Source organism: Strongyloides ratti (genome assembly GCF_001040885.1).
Source record: "Strongyloides ratti genome assembly S_ratti_ED321, chromosome : 1".
Lineage (NCBI taxonomy): Eukaryota > Metazoa > Nematoda > Chromadorea > Rhabditida > Strongyloididae > Strongyloides > Strongyloides ratti.
Genome location: NC_037307.1, coordinates 1,836,385 through 1,856,532, shown reverse-complemented (window position 1 = coordinate 1,856,532; position 20,148 = coordinate 1,836,385). Strand labels below are relative to the sequence as shown.

The following is a 20,148-nucleotide window of genomic DNA, read 5'->3' as shown; positions in this document are numbered from 1 at the left end:
TAAGATAGGATAATGTAATATACCTTAGAAAAAGATACCACTTAACTTGTAATTTTGATCCTTTTTTGAACATATTTAATTATAAAAAGATACATATCTATTTTGACATATTGCCTTTTATATATATAATGTCTATATAGTAATTGTAAAGAACAAAAAGATAATTAAAATAAAATTTTAAATCAAAAATAACAAGAATTTAACTTGATATAAATTATAACTAAAACTTTCAATTTTCTTTATTAATACTTAAAAATTATATAACAATACAATAAATTTTTATTTATTGGGGTTAATGATAATTGATACATAGATCATAACTATCTTTCAACAATTAATATTTCAAAAATGTTAACTTTATTACTCATATATTATAAATTACTAATAATAATATTAATAATAATTTATATATATATATATATGCAATCATATAAATATACAAAAGTTTTTATATCTTCTTTTCCTGTTCAAAATATGATATTGTATCTTTTTCAAATTCCTTTTCAAATATATATTATTATACCTTTTGTTATACTATTCATTTCCAGCTGTCTACTAATTATATACCCTGGAGCAAAATATATTAATAAATTGAGCGTATAGTATGTATCTTCTTTTTGTTATTTTCTTAATAAATCATATATCTAATAATATAATTGTTATATTGTAATGAAAATAGAAGCAAAAAGAATTCATACAATTATACATTAATTTTCCTTTTCTTCTTTCCCAAATATCTTTTCTTAATACTTTTCAAATAGCTTTAATGTATAATTTCAAACTATATAAAAATTTGTGGGTGGAACTTTTTTTTTCATACCTATTGGCCATCCCTGTTTTCTCCAACCCCTTTTTCATCATTACATCCTAACTTACTCTATTACAAAGTCCGTTTTCATATCAATATATAATATGACATGTTTCATGAAAATTTATCAGTTTGGTAACTTCAACCACTAATCTCACTTAACCTTTCTCTTTTTCAAACTACTATTATAATCATGCACGTTCAATCTATTCTTGCTACTGCTGTTCTTGCTGCCTCTGCAAATGGTTTCCTTTTCGGAACTAGTGGATGTGGTGCTCCAAATCCATGTGGTGGATTATCTCTTCCAAGATTTGAATTACCAAGAATTGAACTTCCAAGATTTGAACTTCCACAACTTGGATGTGGTGCTCCATCATGCGGTGGAGGATGTGCTGCTCCATCATGTGGAGGTGCTCCAGCATACCCAGCTCCACAAACTAGCTATGCTGCTCCACCACCACCACCACCAGCTCCAGCTGGTTATGCCCAACCACCAGTTGCTGGAGGATATGGCGGTCCAATTGGAGGAGGATATGCTGGTCCAGTTGCCGGTGGATATCAACAAGGACCAATTGGTGGTGGATACCAACAAGCTCCAGTTGGTGCTGGATACCAACAAGCCCCAGCTGTCGGTGGATTCCAACAAGGTCAAGCTGCCGGTGGATACCAACAAGCTCCAGCTGTCGGTGGATTCCAACAAGGTCAAGCTGCCGGTGGATACCAACAAGCTCCAGCTGCTGGTGGATACCAACAAGCCCCAGCTGTCGGTGGATTCCAACAAGGTCAAGCTGGTGCTGGATATCAATCAGCTCCAGTTGTTACCCAAGTCCAAACTGAAGTTTCTAAAGTTGAACCAGTAGCTCCAATTGAGTCAGTTATTGCCACTGAACCAACAGCTCCAGCTCCAGCCCCAGTTGCCGTCCAACAACAATACGGAGACAATGCCGCTGCTCAAACTGGATCAGTCCAAGTCGTTGAAACTAAAGAATCTGTTGTTGTAGCTCAACCAACTGAAACTGTTGCTGCTACCGGATCTGCTCCAGGATACAGAAGACACTAAATTGTTGACTAGTAAACTACATATCATCTAATTTATCACGATGATTGACAAGCTATCAACTATAGTGATCTGAAAATATCTTTATTTGTAAAAAAAATGTTCTCACATTCTGATATAGTACCAACTAAAAAAATAGAAGAAAAAAAAGCTATATTATAATTTTTTTTAGAGCAGTACCAATTATTTAGTTATTTTATTTAACATACGACTTTATACTTTTTATTTTAATTGTTTGATTTTTTAATTTATACATTATCAAATCATAAAAATAAAAAAATATTAAAATGTTTTAATTTTGTAATTTAGAAAAGAATTATCGGAATATTTAATTATTTATTTGAATTTAATTATACTAAACTTGTCCTTGGTTTAGAATGATTGATATTTCTGAATCTTAGTATTTTTTTCATTAGATAAACATATTAAAATAGTTGAATTTTCATACAATACAAAAATGGAAGATTTTTTATGTTATATTTAATTAAAAAATACAAGAATAATTTAAAAATGAGAAAAAAAAAGTATAAAGTTTTCTATTAAATATATTTATTTGAAGAATATTTTTATTAAAAAAAATATTTAGTATTATATAAAATTGAATATCTTTTACTAGTCATTGAAGTATTAGACTTAAAAAATATTATCATTTGTAAACTTTTATTCCTATTGCAATCATTCATTGCAACTAGACCAGTAAGTAATTCAATGTATATTGTATCATTATTAAAATCATTAAATAAAAGTATTTCATGGTGATTCTGATGACATTGCTAGGCCAGTAAGATTATATTAACTATTTATTGTTACTTGTTATTAAAGATTATATTTATTTTTTATGAAACTATATTAAAATATTTTGGATTTTATTATTTTTAAAAGATACTTTTATAAGATCACTTTCACCCTAATCTGATAAAGTATCCATATTACTTTTACTTCCTTCTTTAAATTTTCTTTGTTTAATATTTAACTAGAAACAGTTATTGCTCTAATAATTGGATTTTCTTTTATATATGTAAACCTTGTTAATGAATTTCCTTTATTTGCATCACTAAATTTAATTAATGATATGTCTCCTGTTCAATATCGAGTTTATAAATTATCACATTAATTTCTTTAAAATTCTAATAAGAAATGTAATATTTTTTTTTATTCCTCATTTATTATTATCTTTTCAATTGGATTATTCAAGGATTTTCTATCTCATATATTTTAATATTTATTTTTAATCATAATTTTTTATTATTTTATTCTATATATTTTTGCTAGTTATATATATAAAGTTTCCTTTGTGTATTTTGATCATGATAGTGATATGTGTATATTTTCATTTTATTTTAAGGGATAATTTTGTTTATTTTTTTCCAGTCTCAAACAAAAATCTACTTTATTGGATGCACTAATTTGAAATGTTTACTTTAATATTATCATTTATGAATTAATCACTTTAAGTTTAAATTTTTACTCATTTTTTTATTATGAAAAAAAATTTTTATTATATTTGCTTCAAATAGTTAGTTGATCAATTTCAACTATAACATAAAACATAAAAAAATTAAAATCATATATACAAAAAAATTTCATTTTATTTATTGTAACATTCATCAGTAACACAAAAAATTTTCTTTTCTTCTTAATTTATGATAACATGATTGTTACCAATATCAAATATCTGTAAAATCATTGGATGTTGTTCCTCTAATGTTTCATTGTTTTGTTCCATATACCTATGAAGATCTTCTAACATTTTAACTTTATTATTTTCATAACTTCTTACTATAGAATCAGCTAATCTTGCCATTCTATAAGAAACAGCATGTTCAAGTTTACGTATTGGATGAACCTCTTGACTAGATATCAAAAAACCTTCTAATGATCTTAATAAAATATTTGATTTTAATGTTGAGGCAATATAAAGTAATGATAAATAATTTCTTCTATTTATATTTAATGAATTATATGTAAACAAAGCATCCATTAATATTCTAAATTCACTAGGCAACAAATCATTAAATTCACATCCCGTTTTTCCTTCTTTAACTTTACTATCAACAGCTTTAAAAAGTGCTCCTCCATATTCTTCTAATTGATTAATATTAACAAAAAATGCCTCACCACCAACAGTTATTTGAAAGTTTCTTAAAGAACTTTTTTCTTTCAAATTTTGAGAAGATTTTATTTCAACCATCTCCAATTCAAATTTTAAATTTTCTATCATAACATTATTATATAAACAATTTATTAATTCACATTCTCCACCATTCCAAAAGTCATCCATCACAACATGAATTGGTTTTCCGTTAACTAGTAATTGATAATGTATCAATAAATGATATACTTCATCAAATTGTGGCTTTGATGTTATAATAATATTTATATTTTCTTTGTCCTTTTTTTTAATTTCTAAGTTTATATCATAACAAAGATAATTATACGATAACGAAATGTCATTTAATGATACATCAATATTAGAAAGGTTAATTAGATTTGTCCATTTTTGTTTTGACATTACCACCCAAAGTAGAAAAAAAAAAGATATTATATAAAAAAATAACTTTTACTTTTTTTTAAAAAAAAACATAAAAACTAATATTTAGTAATTTCTGTTTTTCCGCTTAAAAAAATGTTATGGAAAGATGTATCTTCCGTTTTTTTTTAGAAATATAAATTATTAAAGTTAATATTTCTGATTAACTATGTACTACAGTACATAATAGTTGAAAAACTATACTTATTAACAAAATAATTTTGTTGGTCTTTAAAATAATAAAAGTAGTTTTGTACTACCTTCAAACTTTGCTTTATGATTTTTTTTTTAAAATATTTTTTAATGATAAATCAAATTTTATATCAATAATTAAAGTTTTTAATAAAAAAATTAAATAACTTTATTAAACAAATAAATTCATGTTAATATTAATATTCATCCACAACTAAATATAAAAGTAGCACAAAAAAGGAGAAAAAATATAAAAATAAAAGGTTGAAATTGAAAGTTGGTAACCCCTTAATTATTTTTTCAATTCTAACTTTTAGTTTTTTTTTTTGTGTTTTGTGTTTTGGTGTTTGGAATTTAATGTTATTGTTCCATAAGGTAAAATATTCTTATCAATTTTCATTAATATTTTTAATAATATGAATTATTTAATTTTTTTTTTGACACTATAAATAAGATCTATGTTGACTGCCTGAAGTTAATTATTTTTAATCTTGTATAATAAATATAACAATAAATAAATATATTTACTTTTACTTATACTTAATTCTAAAAATAAAAATATTAGTTATTGTTTTCTTAAAGTATTTTTATTTCATCATGACTATGTGTCAACTACTCGAAAAATAATCCAAATATTTAATTACATTTTTGTTAGAAACTTTAATTGAAAATAAAAAGAAAACCCAAACATACTTTTGTAATAATTTATTTTTACTAAATAAAATAAATCAAAAATAATTTTATAAAAATGAATGTAAATTACCTACCAATAATTTTTCATACCCGATTATAACAAAGACTTGTTTTTAAGAAATTCAATAAGAAGTAAAAATATTTTAAAAGTTACCAACCTTCATTCTTATTACTATAAAAATTTTTATATTATTGAAATAGGAGAAGGCCACAATAAGAAAAAATAATGTAATAATGTATATAGTATTTATTTATCTTCTTTTTCTATGCATGTACTTTTTAATATTGTTTCAGTGATTAAAATTAGTGACATACCAAACTTTCAAAATATTTCTAAACTTTCGTGTATCTCCTTAATAAATAATTTCTAAGAATATCAAAGGCAATTTAAATAAAACAAACAACTGACTGCGTAGAAATTTTATAATAATATAATTTAATATGTATGATTTTTACTTTTTTCTTTCTTTTCTTACTTGACTATCAAAATATAAATGAAAGAAGTTAGTTAGTGGCCTTTTTTTTCTAAATATTATTTAAGTACCGTATATATATTCATTCATATTATGATAAGAAAAAAAATTAAGAAATGTAAAAAAAAAAAGAAGGCATAAAGCCATTTAATAGAAAAATAAGGCAAACAGATGGTAATTATAATAACAGTAATCTCAAGAAATAAATTAAATAATAGTAATAGTGAAAAATTAAATAAAGTGTATAATTCTTTAGATAGAAAAAGTAATAAAATACAATAAAAAAACTAAAAATGAAATAAAATTTCTTATCATTATTCTTTTTTTTTTCATTTTGCACCAAAAAAAAATTTAGTCAGAATTTTATTAGTTATTTAAAAGTAAAGAAATTCTTTTCACCTTTTATTAAAATACATTTTATTAATTATCAATATATTAAATGAAATAAAAAAAAAATTATAATTAATATATAAAGTTAAAAAATAAAATTAAAGTTTTTGTAAATTAATGAAGATTCTAAAAAGAATCATTTAAAATATTTAACATAAATCAATAAAATTATGTACCATTTTTTTGAAATTTCAAATAACAAAATTCATTATAAATATACAGGTAATCCAAATTCTATAATAAAAATGGATATTTTTTTGTCCTATCATTAAAATATTTATTTTAATCATAGTCATCTACTAAAATTTAACAATTTTTATTTGAAAATGAATTTTTAGTATTAAACAATTTACATAAATAAATTTACAAACAAAAATAAAATATTTTTTTTTTTATTTAATAACAACTTCTTTACATTTACATATTTTACTAAGTTTATCAAAAAAAAAAAAGGGACTAATGGATAGATACCCAAATAATTATATCTACAAGAAAATTATATTTTTCTTAGAAATTCAATTGCATAACATCCTATATAGGTTTATAAAGGAGACTCGTGATGTATTTCTTTCGATAACGATGTGTGGTACTAAGAACCATAACACCATCCCTGATACTAAGAGCATACAAATGATTTAACATAACATGATTAGGTTCTGGTAATAAATTTGGGTCAACAGCCGTATTTTGGGTATCTTTATTGAGGATAACCTGTAATAAATGTGGAGGTAAAACTGGTGGTGCTGAACTTGGATCTTGAAAATATTTTCTTTCTGGTATTATTTGAGTAAAATCTTTTAACTTTTCTAATTCTCTATCATTTGGAGTATCATGAGATTGTTGGCGAGTTGGTCCATTATTATCATTAGCAGCTATCTTTTTCATTGTCTTTCCAGCATTTGATGTTTCATAATCTTTATTAAGTGCCTGAAATACTTCAAAGTCATCCTCTACAATTTCAAGCACATTATTATCTGTCCCAATTGAATTCGTTGTCTTTTTAACCTTATCATCTGTCATCCATTTACCATCAACAAGATATTTATATTCATATCTTCCTTCATTTAAATTTATTATTGTTGTAAAATCTTGGGTACTCCTAACTAATGGAATTTTACGCTCCCAATTATCCCATGATCCTGATATGTAAACTGACTTGTTATTTGGATTTCCCTGCCACTTAAATACTACTGGATATTCATTATTTTCTGCAAATTGTATTGATGATGGAGTATATGAGTTCATATCACCTGTCTCATGCATATCATTCTTACTAAGTTTTACCTATAAAAATAATAATATTTTATAATATAAATATAAAAAAAAATACCAATACAAGTGAAAATGTATGGTTAAAATTTTTATAATATTTTTACTATAATTAAAAAAATGGATATATATTTTGTTTAAATAGATATTACTTCAGTAACTCTAATCTAGGTAGTTTTTTTTTTTTCAATTTTTAATAGTATTAAATTAAGAATAATTGTACACAAATAAATTTTTGATACAAAAAAAAAACACATCTACAAAAGTAATTTTTAGAATTTTTAAATATTTTACTATATCAACATTATTATATTCATTATATAAATATAAAATATATATATATCTTAATGAAAACGTTATTTAAAGGTATTTTATATGTACATTGAAAGAAAGAAATGACAGAATAAAAGAGAAAAAAAAATGCAAGAATAGTAAAAATTTGTTCTTTGATTACTTAAACTATAAAATATAATCCATAAACTTTACTCCATTAAAATTTTCCTTTTTTTTCCTATAAAATATTACTATTTATTTGTAGACAAAAGCTAATGGATAGGAAAAGAGAGAGAAAAAGAATAGTGATAAATAAAAATTATCATCTCTAAAAATAATATCATCTAATAAAATAAATTATAAAGTTTTAACTATTAAAATAAGATGATTGTACTTTTCATTTTATATTAAAATTTTTTCATCTATAAATGTTAGGGATCACTTCAAATGTGATAAAATATCTCGTCATCATTTTTTTTTTTTATATATTTGTTTCTATAATTCTTTCTTTTTTGATATATTATTATTGTGTTATAGACATTAAAACTACACACGCGCTATTATAATAGATAATTTTTTGAAATGTAAGTATAAGATTGTTGATTATTTATTGAATTAAGTATCTCTCTCTCTCTTTTATTTATTGTTTCTATCTTATATTATTAAACTTATACACTCCTCTCTTCCGCTATTTATAAATTAATGGTAAATTATATAGGCATTCAATGACAATCTCATACATATAAAATTCAATGTATTTTGATTTATGAACATCAAAAAAAAAATACCTATATATATATATAAGTAAAACTTTTTTCATACTAACCTGAACGGGACAATCATCATCAATATTTATTCCAGAATTACGGCTATTATCTGATGCGCCGACCCAACCATTATGTCGGTTGGTGCCTCGGTTATCAGCTGACATTCTGTCGCGTTTATGAATCGTTGCTTGATTATTACCCATATAACAATCTAAAAAAATGCATATTAAAAAGTTATTAAAAAAATATATATTTATATATAAAGCAATATTTAAACTATTATCTACAAACATAAATGTTTAAAATTTAAAAAAAAAAGCCCAAATAGGTAGAAATAATAATTAAACAAACGACAGAAAAAAAAATAAAGAAATGATGTATGTTTTTTTTTTACTTTATACTATACATAAAATATAATAATATTAAATATCAAACAACTTTTGACATGAGAAATAATTTAAAATATATATAAATGATAACGTATATCTATATAGATATATAATAGACATTTTTTTTTTATTTAACAAGCCAAAGATTGGAAGGAAAAGAAAAGAAAATAATACATTTATATATATATCATTTAATATATGTATATATATATATTTCAAGAAACCATCTCAATCAATAAACATTTGGAAACATAAAGTTTAAATATTTTATTTTGTTTTAATTAATGTTACATAATCCTATTTTGTTTAAATAATCATATTTTAGATTATGTTAAAGATATACAAAAGTTTTATATTAAAATTATCTCTTATCTCTATCTGAAGGTATCTTATTAAACTATATTGATATAAGAAAAAAAAATAAAAAACTATCACAATTATTATTGTTAAAATGGTAGGAAAAATATATTTTATATAAAAAAAAAGAAAAATGAATTATAATAAGTATGTTATTATTATTGCTATCATTAATTGAAGTAGAAGTTATAAAAAGAAAAACTAAAATATTTATGATATACTATTGATATTATATTTTTGTCACATATATGTGCTTAAATTGTAAAAAAGAGAAATTTTATAATTTTTCAAGATCAAGATTATAAATATATATTTTTAACGTTAAGGGTTTTTGTTGTTAGAGTAAAAATTGTAATATATATAATATATACTTTATATATATATAATATGTATACATTTTTAAACATATATATTGTCAAAAAAAAATGTGATTTTTTTTTGTTTTATTTAAAAGGAAGAGAAATAGAGAAGATTTATACTATTCTAAATTTTTTTTTTCTTGCCTTTTTCTGAAAGCAATCAGACATATATCTTCTTAAAAATTATAATAAAAAATTTATGTAAATAAAAGAAAAATTAAATGAATTATTTTACATTTTAATGTTTTAGTAAAATAAAAATAATTCTTAGAAAATTTCATTATCATAGAAAATCTTATGTTATTAATTTTAATTTACATACTCACTAACATAACTAGAATGAAATAAAAAATTTAATAAACATTTTCTTATCACGATACTTCATTCTTTATAATTTTTTAATAACTAAAAATAGAAAAAAAAAAGGAAATAACATTTTCTCACATAAATATTTAAAAAATAAACATTACCATTTAGACAAAATATACAATATATATATTTTTATATTAATGAATCATATATAATACATATTTTAAAGAACAATTCATAAAGTAAAGTGTAAGATTATTATAATAGAAAAAGAATGTACTCTCCTCCTATACGTGATTAGATATGAATAAATATATAAAAACTTTACTATTTCATATACCGGCTGGGCCTTCATTTAATTTGGAGAAATGATTATTAACATTAGATATATTTTTTTTTTTAAAAATAACAAATTATTATTTTTTAAAACATTTTCTTTTATATTTATAAAAATTATAATAAAAAATATGTGTATATATATGTATAATTAAAAATATTTTAGATGAATTATTGTAAATTAATATTAAGAAATAATAATACTTTATGGAAATGTATAAGAGGAATCAGGCAAAAAAATGTAACAACACCAGATGATGTAAATAATGAAAATGAAAAATTAGAAAAACTTTTTGAATTAGATAAACCTTTTTATGGTGAAAAAGAAGAAGAAAAAAAACGTCTTGATGAAATTAATTTTGATCATATACCAATTGAAAAACAAGTTGTCATTTTTTGTCCTGGCCAAGGTGCCCAAACTGTTGGAATGTTAGAAGAGGTAAAAAAAAAAATTACTAATTATTTTTATATTAATAATTTTTTTTTATATTAGACAAAAAAAAATAATCCTAAAGCATTACAATTATTTGATAAGGCTTCAGAGATACTTGGATATGATTTACAGAGTGTTATTGATAAAGGTCCAGCATCAAAATTAAATCAAACTATTTATACACAACCAGCAATTGTTGTATCATCATTGGTTGCCTATGAAAATTTAAAACTTCTTAGACCAGATGTAGAGGAAACATTAACACATATTGCTGGTTTTAGTGTTGGTGAATATACGGCTGCCGTCATTTCTGGAATTTTATCTTTCTCAGATGCTTTAAAAATAATAAAAGTACGTAGTGAAGCTATGCATAAATGTTGTCAATTTACTTCTAGTAAGATGATTGTTGTATCAACAACAGCTAAATCAGACTTATTTGGACTTATGAAAGGTTCTTTAAAATTTGCCACTGAAATTAATGGAGTTCCATTATGTGAAATAGCCAATATTTTATTTGTAGGACATAAAGTTATTGGAATGTCTAATGATTGTTATAATTTTTTTTCTAAATATGCCAAAGATTATAATGTTAAAGTAATTTTAAAAAAAATAAATAATAATATTATTTTTTTATAGTTAATAAAAGAATTAGCCGTAGAAGGAGCATTTCATACAAGATTAATGAGTGAAGCAGTACCTCAAATAAAATTAACTATGAAAAATGTAACTTTTCAAAAACCTTTTTGTAATATGTATTCAAATTTAACGGGGAAAGTTATGTGTAGAAAAACAACTTATATCAGAGAATCACTTGCAACCCAAGTATGTAATCCTGTTAAATGGGAACAAATTCAACAATTAATTTATAAAAATCATAAAATTGTTAATGAAAAACATTTGTTCCCTATGTATTTTGAAATTGGTCCTGGTCAAACACTTGGTGCATTATGGGCTAAAATAAGTAAGAAAGCATATAAAAATTATGTTCATATTTCTTGTTAAAAATAATTAGTTATTAATTAAAAAAAAAATTTATTAATTTAATAGTTATTTATAAGTCTGTTCTTCTATACAAAATATATAATATAAAAAATAATACAATTTACAAACTTCTAAATTAAATAATATTTTTTTCTATACATATATATATATATATTCTTTTATTATGCTGGAGACTCATTAGTATCATTATTATTAATAGCCAAAAAATTCATTTTTTTAATCATTTCACTTTGTACAGAGTCTAATGCTTCATTTTCATACCCATTAGCAATAAATTTTTGTTTAGCATTTTGAAGAAGAGTAATACATTCAGGATGATTAAAATATATTGCATCATTTAATGGTGTCCTTCCATAAATATCTTTAGGTTCTGGTGTAACTTTCCAATATCTTAAAAGATATTCCAATATTTCAGCATTACCTGTTGTTGCTGCAATATGAAGAGCTGTCCTTCCATCATAATCAGCCTCCTCTAATAATATACCAGCTAGGATATATTTTTTAACAAAATCAAAGTCATTATTATTTATAGCATGTAATAAATTACATATATTTAATAATTCAACATCAATATTCTTTATTCTTGGATCAATCTTATTTGACTCATTAAAAATTAAACTATCATAATGATGAAAATTAAAAATTTCAACAAGTTTTTCGGCAAATTTAACTCCCCTTATTGTATTACCCATATCATCAAGTCTAGGTGAGTATACAGCTATTCCCATAACATTTGGAACAATCAAGACCATGTCACCAGAAACACCTGATTTACTAGGTAATCCAACATTAAATGCAAATCGTGCACTATAATCATACATACCACAACTTAACATTAGTGATAAAGTATCACGTACAGCTGTATTTGAAACAACACGTTTCTCTGTCAATGGACAAACACCACCATTTGCAAGAGTTGCAGCCATAATAGCTAATGAATCACATGTTGTTTCCATTGAACAAAGTTGAAAATATAAATCTAAATTTTCTCTATGTTTTGATCCTTCTGGAAAACAGCCATGTTCTCTCATATAATATGATAAAGCATAATTTCTATCAGCTGTTTCTCTTTCAGATAAAAAAACAGAATTATTAAATGATACATGTCCATTACCGGCAAATTCTTTCATTCTCTTCATTGCATGATCAAATCTTTCTGACAAAGGATCAGTTGTTTTAAGTAATGATGCTACAACAATAGCACCAGCATTAATCATTGGATTATGAGGTTTATTATCTTTATCAAGAATAATTTTATTAAATGCTCTCCCAGATGATTCAGTACCAACATATTTATGAACATACTCATCACCTAATTCATCTAAAACTAATGCATAAGTGAAGGCCTTTGAAACAGATTGAAGACAAAATTTTGAATTAAAATCACCCCATGATTGCCTTTGACCATCAATTGTACAAATTGAGATGGCAAATTTATCTGGATTAACACGTGCCAATTGTGGTATATAACTAGCAGTTTTTCCATCTTTAACATCTTTAAGTTCATTAAAAATTTTTGTAACCTGTCCTGTAAAACTTTTCCATTCTGGTATAATAAGTTGATTTTTAAAAACTTTATTAACAATAGTATTTTGTGCTATACATTTAGCAAAACTTTCCTTACTAACAAGAACATCATCAACCTGATTTAATTGAGGATCTGGAGTATCTAATGAAATACTACGTCCTTCCTCTTTAAATGCATGAAGCATTTTTAAAATTCTTGGATCATCTTTTAATATTCCCTTTAAGGCAAGATTCTATAAAAAAAAATTATTAGTTTAAAAAAATATTATTATTTTTAAATATTTTTTTTACAAACCTTTATTAGGGTTTCCTCATCATCTCCTATTACATTATTAAATGTTAAAGGATTTAGGGGACAAATAAGTTGTGTAGGTACCTCTTTATATTTAACTAAGTCACCACAACTATTTTTACTTGAAATCATTTTATCATCTTGAAAAAATGTAGAAGATAACATCTTTTTGTTAAAAAATAATGGTTTCAAATAACAATAATATTTTAGTATATTCTTATTACAAAATCTAAATATCATATTTTTATGTTAACGTAAGTTGTTAGTTAAATTTAAAGAAAGAGAAACTATATTTTGTTTTATTCTAACTCTCTGATAAAAAAAATTTTCAAAAAAAAAAATTGTAATTATTGATAGGAAATTTGCATATTAAATTTCCAATACACTTATTTAAAAATATTTATAGTTTTTATTAAATATAAAGAGGAAATTATAATAAAAATATATGATGGCAAAATTTTTTTTTTTTATATTTTTATAATCATTAATATATTTTTGTTAGACAAAAAAAAATGAGGAAAGCCGTCCTTTTTTTTTCTTATTGTTGTTTTATAAAATACATAAAAATATTTTAAAGAGATAAATATTGTCAATATCATACATTTTTTATTTTTAACATTATTTCTTTTAATTTATTTATACTATTTTAGATAAATAAAAAAGACAACTTTTGTCACTATGACATAAACTTACTTTTAAAAGTCTAATTAAAGATAATTGATGAGTATCTTCACTATGGTACATTTCAAAAATTAAATCTGACACTGCCCGTCCTTGAGGTAAGTAACTACAAACCGGAAGTTTAACATCTTTATCTACAATAACCGTTGATAGTGATGTATTATCATTGTCTGATGAATTATTCATATTACTATTACCTTTTTTAATTAAACTACCAAATGAATGCAATTTTTGTAGATGTTTTCTAGTCCAATTATTGGGTACCTCCTGAGATTGCCTAAAAAAAGACAGGAAAATTATCATTTAAAATGTTTATACTAAAATAAAATGATTTTAAGAGAATAATATTAAAGTGCCATTAAAAATCTGAGCATAATAAATTTATTAAAATTTCGTCATTTTAATAATACATTGAAACCTATTAAAAATGTTCTTGATGTTTACGATTATGTAAATATTTTATATATAAAAATAACAACTAAATATTATATTATTTATCTTTAAATTAAAAATTATTAATATACATAAAAATATTTAAGTGTTAAGAATATTTTAAAGTTTAAAAAAATTGGATGACTTAGAGTGGTTCTAAGTAAAATATTTCTAGAAAAATCTATTTACTCTCTCAATCCCATTATTATATACATATAGAGAATATAAATAATTTAATGTTAAAAAAAAAAATTGTACTTATATCATATTTTAAGAGCTATTTAATTTCCCCATTTTTGTTTAAAAAAATATGTATATATACATGTGGAATATGTTTTTCTTTCTTTTTTTTTCTTGTTATAAAAAAATTTATAAAAAAAAAGAATTATACTTACATAAGATCTTGATGTATTTTTATTAATAAACTTAGTATTTTTAAAAATTATAAAAGAATCTATTATTAAATTACATATATATAGTAGATTTATTAAAGTATGTTAATGACAATATTTGTTTGGCCAAATGACGTCACATAGAGTAAAAATTAAATGATATAACCTATGACAAAATATCATCTGATATATTGTCTAATATTTAAAAAAAAAAAAGGAAAAATTCCAGCTGTGTATATGTGTATTATGAAATTTTTTAGTCATTAGATACGTTTGTCAATTATATCCTCTAATTTTCTTTGATATAAGATTTGTCAATTGATATATATATTTATATATTAAAAGACCGCTATCCATTTAAAAGTTTATAAGAGTGTGAAAAATGTTTAAAAAAAAAGTATAAATATTTAAAAATAAAAATTAATAACTCACATTATTCTTCCAAATTGTGAGAAGAATTGTTTATAAGTTAGTTTGCTAAGGGCAACCTTTTCAAAAAGTATTTTCATAATTCTAAATTATTGTATCTTTGAAATTGAAATAAATTAATATAAGATAACACAATAAATAATAAGGAATATTTTTTACACAAATAAAACACAACTGGAGTAATATAAAAGAAATTATGTATATTTTAGACATGCAAAAAAATATTATATATTATTAATATTCTTATTAAAATTTAAATTTTTTTTTTAAATTTATATTAAAAAAATATAATAATATTTGATTTATGAGTATATATTTGAAAAGTTAATATAGACAAATTTGTCTTCTTTGTACTTTAAAATAAAAAAAGTTTACATTATGTAAAATATATAATGTGTTAAAAAAAATGAATGGAAAATAATAGATAAGAAAAAAAAAACTTACCTTTCTTTGATACTTTCAGTTGGAGTGTCATTTTTTACGAAACCAATACTTTTATCATCGGTAAATGATACAGTCGTAGTACTTGATTGCCTTTCAACATTATCCTCAATATTATTTTTAGCCATCATATAAAATGTCTCTACAATAAAGAGAAAAAAAAAATACTACTGATCATATACAATGTAAAAAGAGAAATATAAAATGAAGAAAGATGTGAAAATAAATCTACAATATATAACAAAAAGGCAACGGCAAATATTAAAGGAAAAAGAAATTCTTTAAAAATATAAAGATTTTATATGATAAAAAAGATAGAAAAATTTTAATCCCACTTAACTGATAATTAACCCAACTAAAGTATTAAAAGTATTTGGAAGCATTGTTTTAAAATAATAATAAAAAGTACTCTTTTTATAAAATATAAAGAATGAATTAATATTTGGTATTTTATATGTTATTACTCACAAACCATCTGTCTATCGTTTTTTTATTTTGTCTTTTTAATGCTCACTTCTTTCCTTCGACCACATTTCAAAGTACCATTAAATTCTAACTAACTTTATTCTAATGATATATATATATGTATATATTTATATGAAATATAAAACAAAACTAACAAAAAGTTAATAAATTTGTTTAAATATAATATAAAATGAATGGTTATATAAGGAAAAAAAAATTAATATATATTAGGTAAAATATTTCTTCAAAAAGTAAACCATTTAAAATCTTTTTATATAGCTTTTAAATGTCAATAAAATCATAAATAGAATAAATGTATTTTTATTATAAACTTTCTTTTTAATTTTATATATATTAAATGGAATTTGTCAACAAATTTAAAGAAAATATAAGGGTATTAAAAATGAATCAAAATATATTTAAAATTAAAATGAGTTTAAAAATATATATCTTATAAAGTTTGCAACATTCCATCTGCATAACTTATAATGAAAAGGAAGTTCTAGAAATTAAATTAAAATATCATTTTAAATTATTTAATATAAATATAAAAAGTTATGCAAAAGAAGAAAAAAAGAAAGCCATAATATTATTTTATACATGAATTATATAAAAGAAAAAATTTAAATATGCTTAGTAAGTGTAAAAATATTCCTTTGGTATATTATTTATTCTCAGGTGATTACATTTTTTTTTAATATATTAACAGTAGAATAATCATATAAATAAATTTTTAATAATTTTATTTTTAAATATAACAAATTTGATATTATGTACATTATGATTCATGGTATTGTACAAAAATGAAATTAATTATTAGATATTGATTACAATTGGTAATAAAAATTTTTTTTTTTTAGAATTATTAAATTTAATATGTTAAAATATATATATATATACATTTTTTTTATTTTGCTTTTGAAAAAGAAAAATTCTTGAAAATATTTATTCATAAACTTTTTTTATTTTTCCACCCCACGCCAAGCGATAGGTACCCGTTTTCCATTTAATTTTTTGATTTAATAAAGCTCTAATATACATTGGATATGATGTCAATTCACGTAATAACCATAATATAATAAAATAATAAAATGGAATTTCATTATTTTTTGAATTATCAAGTATTCTTAATAAATTATAATCAAAAATACACCATAATAAAAGATGAGGAATAATATAAAAAAATATATTAATATTGAAAAAATAATTTAATGAAATACCACCTAATATTCCACATATTATTGGTTCTTGAAGAGGTTCCAAAAGAAATGTATGAAATAACATTGCCATTCTTAATTTCATCCATCGACATATTCTATCATTAAATTTTCTAATTGTTGTTGGTTCAGAATTTTGAGATGCTGGAATATGTGAAATACAAGACTTGTAACCTTCTTTTAAAAATGCTCTTCCAAGAAAGTAATCCTCAGCAAGGTATTGTGAAAAAGTTTGTAAACCACCACACATATCTAGGACAGATTTTCGGATGAGAGCTGACATCCCCGTTGAACAGGTAATTTCTAAAAAATTTCCAGCAAGATATATTCTTGCATGACTTGTACCAAAAAATACCTAAAAAAAAATAATATTTTTTTTAAGTAAAATATATATATCTATTTAATTATTAATTACTTTTTCAAATGCAGCAACATAACCATCTCTTTTTTTACAAAAAGGAATCTGTGTAACTAATCCAACATTATCACTCATACAACTAACCATATCTGTAAGTGAATATTTTTCCATAAAAATATTAGCATCTGATATAAGAATGAAGGGACTTGTTGCACTCCTGAAACCAGGCATCATATTATTTATTTTTGGATTTGAACCAATTTTCTCACCACCAATAAATATTTTTGTTGGTATATAAGAATATATATTACATAATTCTTTAACAATAACTAAAGCTGGATCATCATTTGATTGAAGGCAAAAAATTATTTCAAAATTTGGGTATATTAATTCAAAAATTGATATTAAATTTTCTTTTAAATTTTTATCTATTCCTACTAGTGGTTTGATAATACTAACTTTAGGATATACTTCTAATTTTGTTACAATTTTATGTAAATGGGTTCTTCTAAATAATTGATAAAAATACTTTTAATATAAACAATAATAAATTATGTTAATTGATGTTATAAAATTAAAATATTTTAATAAATTATGTGATCAATTAAAGTATATATTTATATTAAAAAAAAAAGTATAAAACATACCCAAAATAATGAGCAATTAAATGTAAAATCCATATACATATAACAAATGTTAGTGCTGCTAAATTGCTAATAAATTTTATCCATGTCCATTCATCCCACTTTTGTAGGAAGTTCAAGACTTCCATATTAATATTATTTATAAATTTAATAAATATTCAAGAAATATAGGGTTAAAAATTATTTAATTTCAAGTTCTATATAATATTTATATGTATATAATCACATATATACAAAGACATACAATATTGTACTATAGATAAAATATACACATTCATCAATGAGACAAAAAAAAAATTATATATTATTAAAAATAAAAAAAAAATATATATTTATATATAAAAATAATAATATTTAAATCTAAAAAAACATTTATATATATAAAAACACAAAAATTTTATATATTATCATTAAGAAATAATAAAATCTAAAATTTTATTTTATTATTATTTCAAAATCTAATTTATAAAAATAATAAATTTTTTAATAAAAATATTACTTTAAAATAGATATTTTGTTTAAATACCAGAAAATATTTAAATATAATAAATAAAAAATAATAGAACTATATAATAATATAAGTTTATATATAAAATAAATATATCACTATTTATAAATGATATATGTATATATATTAATTAATCATATAATATTATATACGTACTAGTCCAATAAAGGTTGATAAATTAAATTTTATCTAATGACATATAAAAATATTATTTTTAATAGAAATAATAAAAAAAAATTTTTTTTTTCTAATAAAGAAGTTTAATATATTTATTATTATATTATTTATATAAAAAAAATTTCTTGATTACTTTTTTTTTATACTTTTAAAAAGATTAAGTAATATTTATTTTTAAAAAAAAAAAGTTTTTAACATCATTTTGTTACAATATATATATATTGATATATTTTTCAAACTGATATCATATTTTCTTTTGCTAAAAATATATTTACGGTAGACAAAGTGGTAGTTATGGTAATTTAAATATTTTAATTATAATGATAAAAACTTATTATAAAAAATTTTTAAACAACAAAAAACAAATGATATAAAATATTAATAATATAATTTTTGTTGTTGACTTCCTTATACTATTATTCTTATAACAATCAACATAAATTTTATAGTTAGTATTTTGTATGTCACCTGTCCCTGTGTATGATGTTAAATTCTATATATATATATATAAATTAATAAAATTATTTATCGTTAAATATTTATTAGTACATTAATAAAACTTACATTACAAGCTTTTTTCATAATATCTATTTCTTTTTTCATACCTGGGGAGGCAATTAATAAATTATTTAAAATAATGTCCATATCACTACGGCATCCCCATTCATATCCTGTAAATATATCATGGATATCTATAGTAACATGAGTGCAATAATTTTCACTACAATTAACTTTACTTTCTGGTATACTTTCAATAATATTTCCAAATTCTCTATACTCAATATGTTTATTACATATTATACATTCAACATTAGATAAAAGAGCAAATATTAATAATAATTTTACTACTAACATATTATAATAATAAATTTTTATAAATAATACAATTATTTAATAACAAACATTTTATCTAAAATAATATTATAATATTCTATATGAAGATCATAA

General features: G+C 21.7%; 7 protein-coding genes across 7 annotated transcripts; 3 read left to right on the top strand and 4 right to left on the bottom strand.

Moving 5' to 3' along the window:
• Nucleotides 1-1,001: 1,001 nt before the first annotated feature.
• On the top strand, nt 1,002-1,868 carry SRAE_1000058300 (Hypothetical protein; the record flags this gene model as incomplete). The annotated part of the gene is made up of 1 exon (XM_024647434.1): nt 1,002-1,868. One exon carries the CDS (start codon nt 1,002-1,004, stop codon nt 1,866-1,868), a length of 867 nt encoding a protein of 288 aa, XP_024501512.1.
• A 1,633-nt stretch (nt 1,869-3,501) lies between these two features.
• SRAE_1000058200 (BTB/POZ fold domain-containing protein) lies at nt 3,502-4,377 on the bottom strand (the record flags this gene model as incomplete). Its single annotated transcript, XM_024647433.1, has 1 exon — nt 3,502-4,377. The coding sequence occupies one exon, from the start codon at nt 4,375-4,377 to the stop codon at nt 3,502-3,504; it is 876 nt and encodes a 291-aa protein (XP_024501511.1).
• Nucleotides 4,378-6,674: 2,297 nt separating this feature from the next.
• Nucleotides 6,675-8,655, bottom strand: SRAE_1000058100 (Alicorn; the record flags this gene model as incomplete). The annotated part of the gene is made up of 2 exons (XM_024647432.1): nt 6,675-7,427; nt 8,512-8,655. 2 exons carry the CDS (start codon nt 8,653-8,655, stop codon nt 6,675-6,677), a joined length of 897 nt encoding a protein of 298 aa, XP_024501510.1.
• A 1,713-nt stretch (nt 8,656-10,368) lies between these two features.
• SRAE_1000058000 (Malonyl-CoA-acyl carrier protein transacylase, mitochondrial) lies at nt 10,369-11,033 on the top strand (the record flags this gene model as incomplete). Its single annotated transcript, XM_024647431.1, has 3 exons — nt 10,369-10,641; nt 10,696-10,986; nt 11,031-11,033. 3 exons carry the CDS (start codon nt 10,369-10,371, stop codon nt 11,031-11,033), a joined length of 567 nt encoding a protein of 188 aa, XP_024501509.1.
• A 1-nt stretch (nt 11,034) lies between these two features.
• Nucleotides 11,035-11,637, top strand: SRAE_1000057900 (Malonyl-CoA-acyl carrier protein transacylase, mitochondrial; the record flags this gene model as incomplete). The annotated part of the gene is made up of 2 exons (XM_024647429.1): nt 11,035-11,229; nt 11,272-11,637. 2 exons carry the CDS (start codon nt 11,035-11,037, stop codon nt 11,635-11,637), a joined length of 561 nt encoding a protein of 186 aa, XP_024501508.1.
• A 161-nt stretch (nt 11,638-11,798) lies between these two features.
• Nucleotides 11,799-15,962, bottom strand: SRAE_1000057800 (No extended memory; the record flags this gene model as incomplete). The annotated part of the gene is made up of 5 exons (XM_024647428.1): nt 11,799-12,124; nt 12,185-13,397; nt 14,150-14,271; nt 14,335-14,414; nt 15,835-15,962. The coding sequence occupies 5 exons, from the start codon at nt 15,960-15,962 to the stop codon at nt 11,799-11,801; spliced, it is 1,869 nt and encodes a 622-aa protein (XP_024501507.1).
• Nucleotides 15,963-17,241: 1,279 nt separating this feature from the next.
• SRAE_1000057700 (Ceramide glucosyltransferase) lies at nt 17,242-20,055 on the bottom strand (the record flags this gene model as incomplete). The annotated part of the gene is made up of 5 exons (XM_024647427.1): nt 17,242-17,868; nt 17,929-18,379; nt 18,519-18,636; nt 19,669-19,693; nt 19,765-20,055. The coding sequence occupies 5 exons, from the start codon at nt 20,053-20,055 to the stop codon at nt 17,242-17,244; spliced, it is 1,512 nt and encodes a 503-aa protein (XP_024501506.1).
• Between the last annotated feature and the right edge of the window lie 93 nt (nt 20,056-20,148).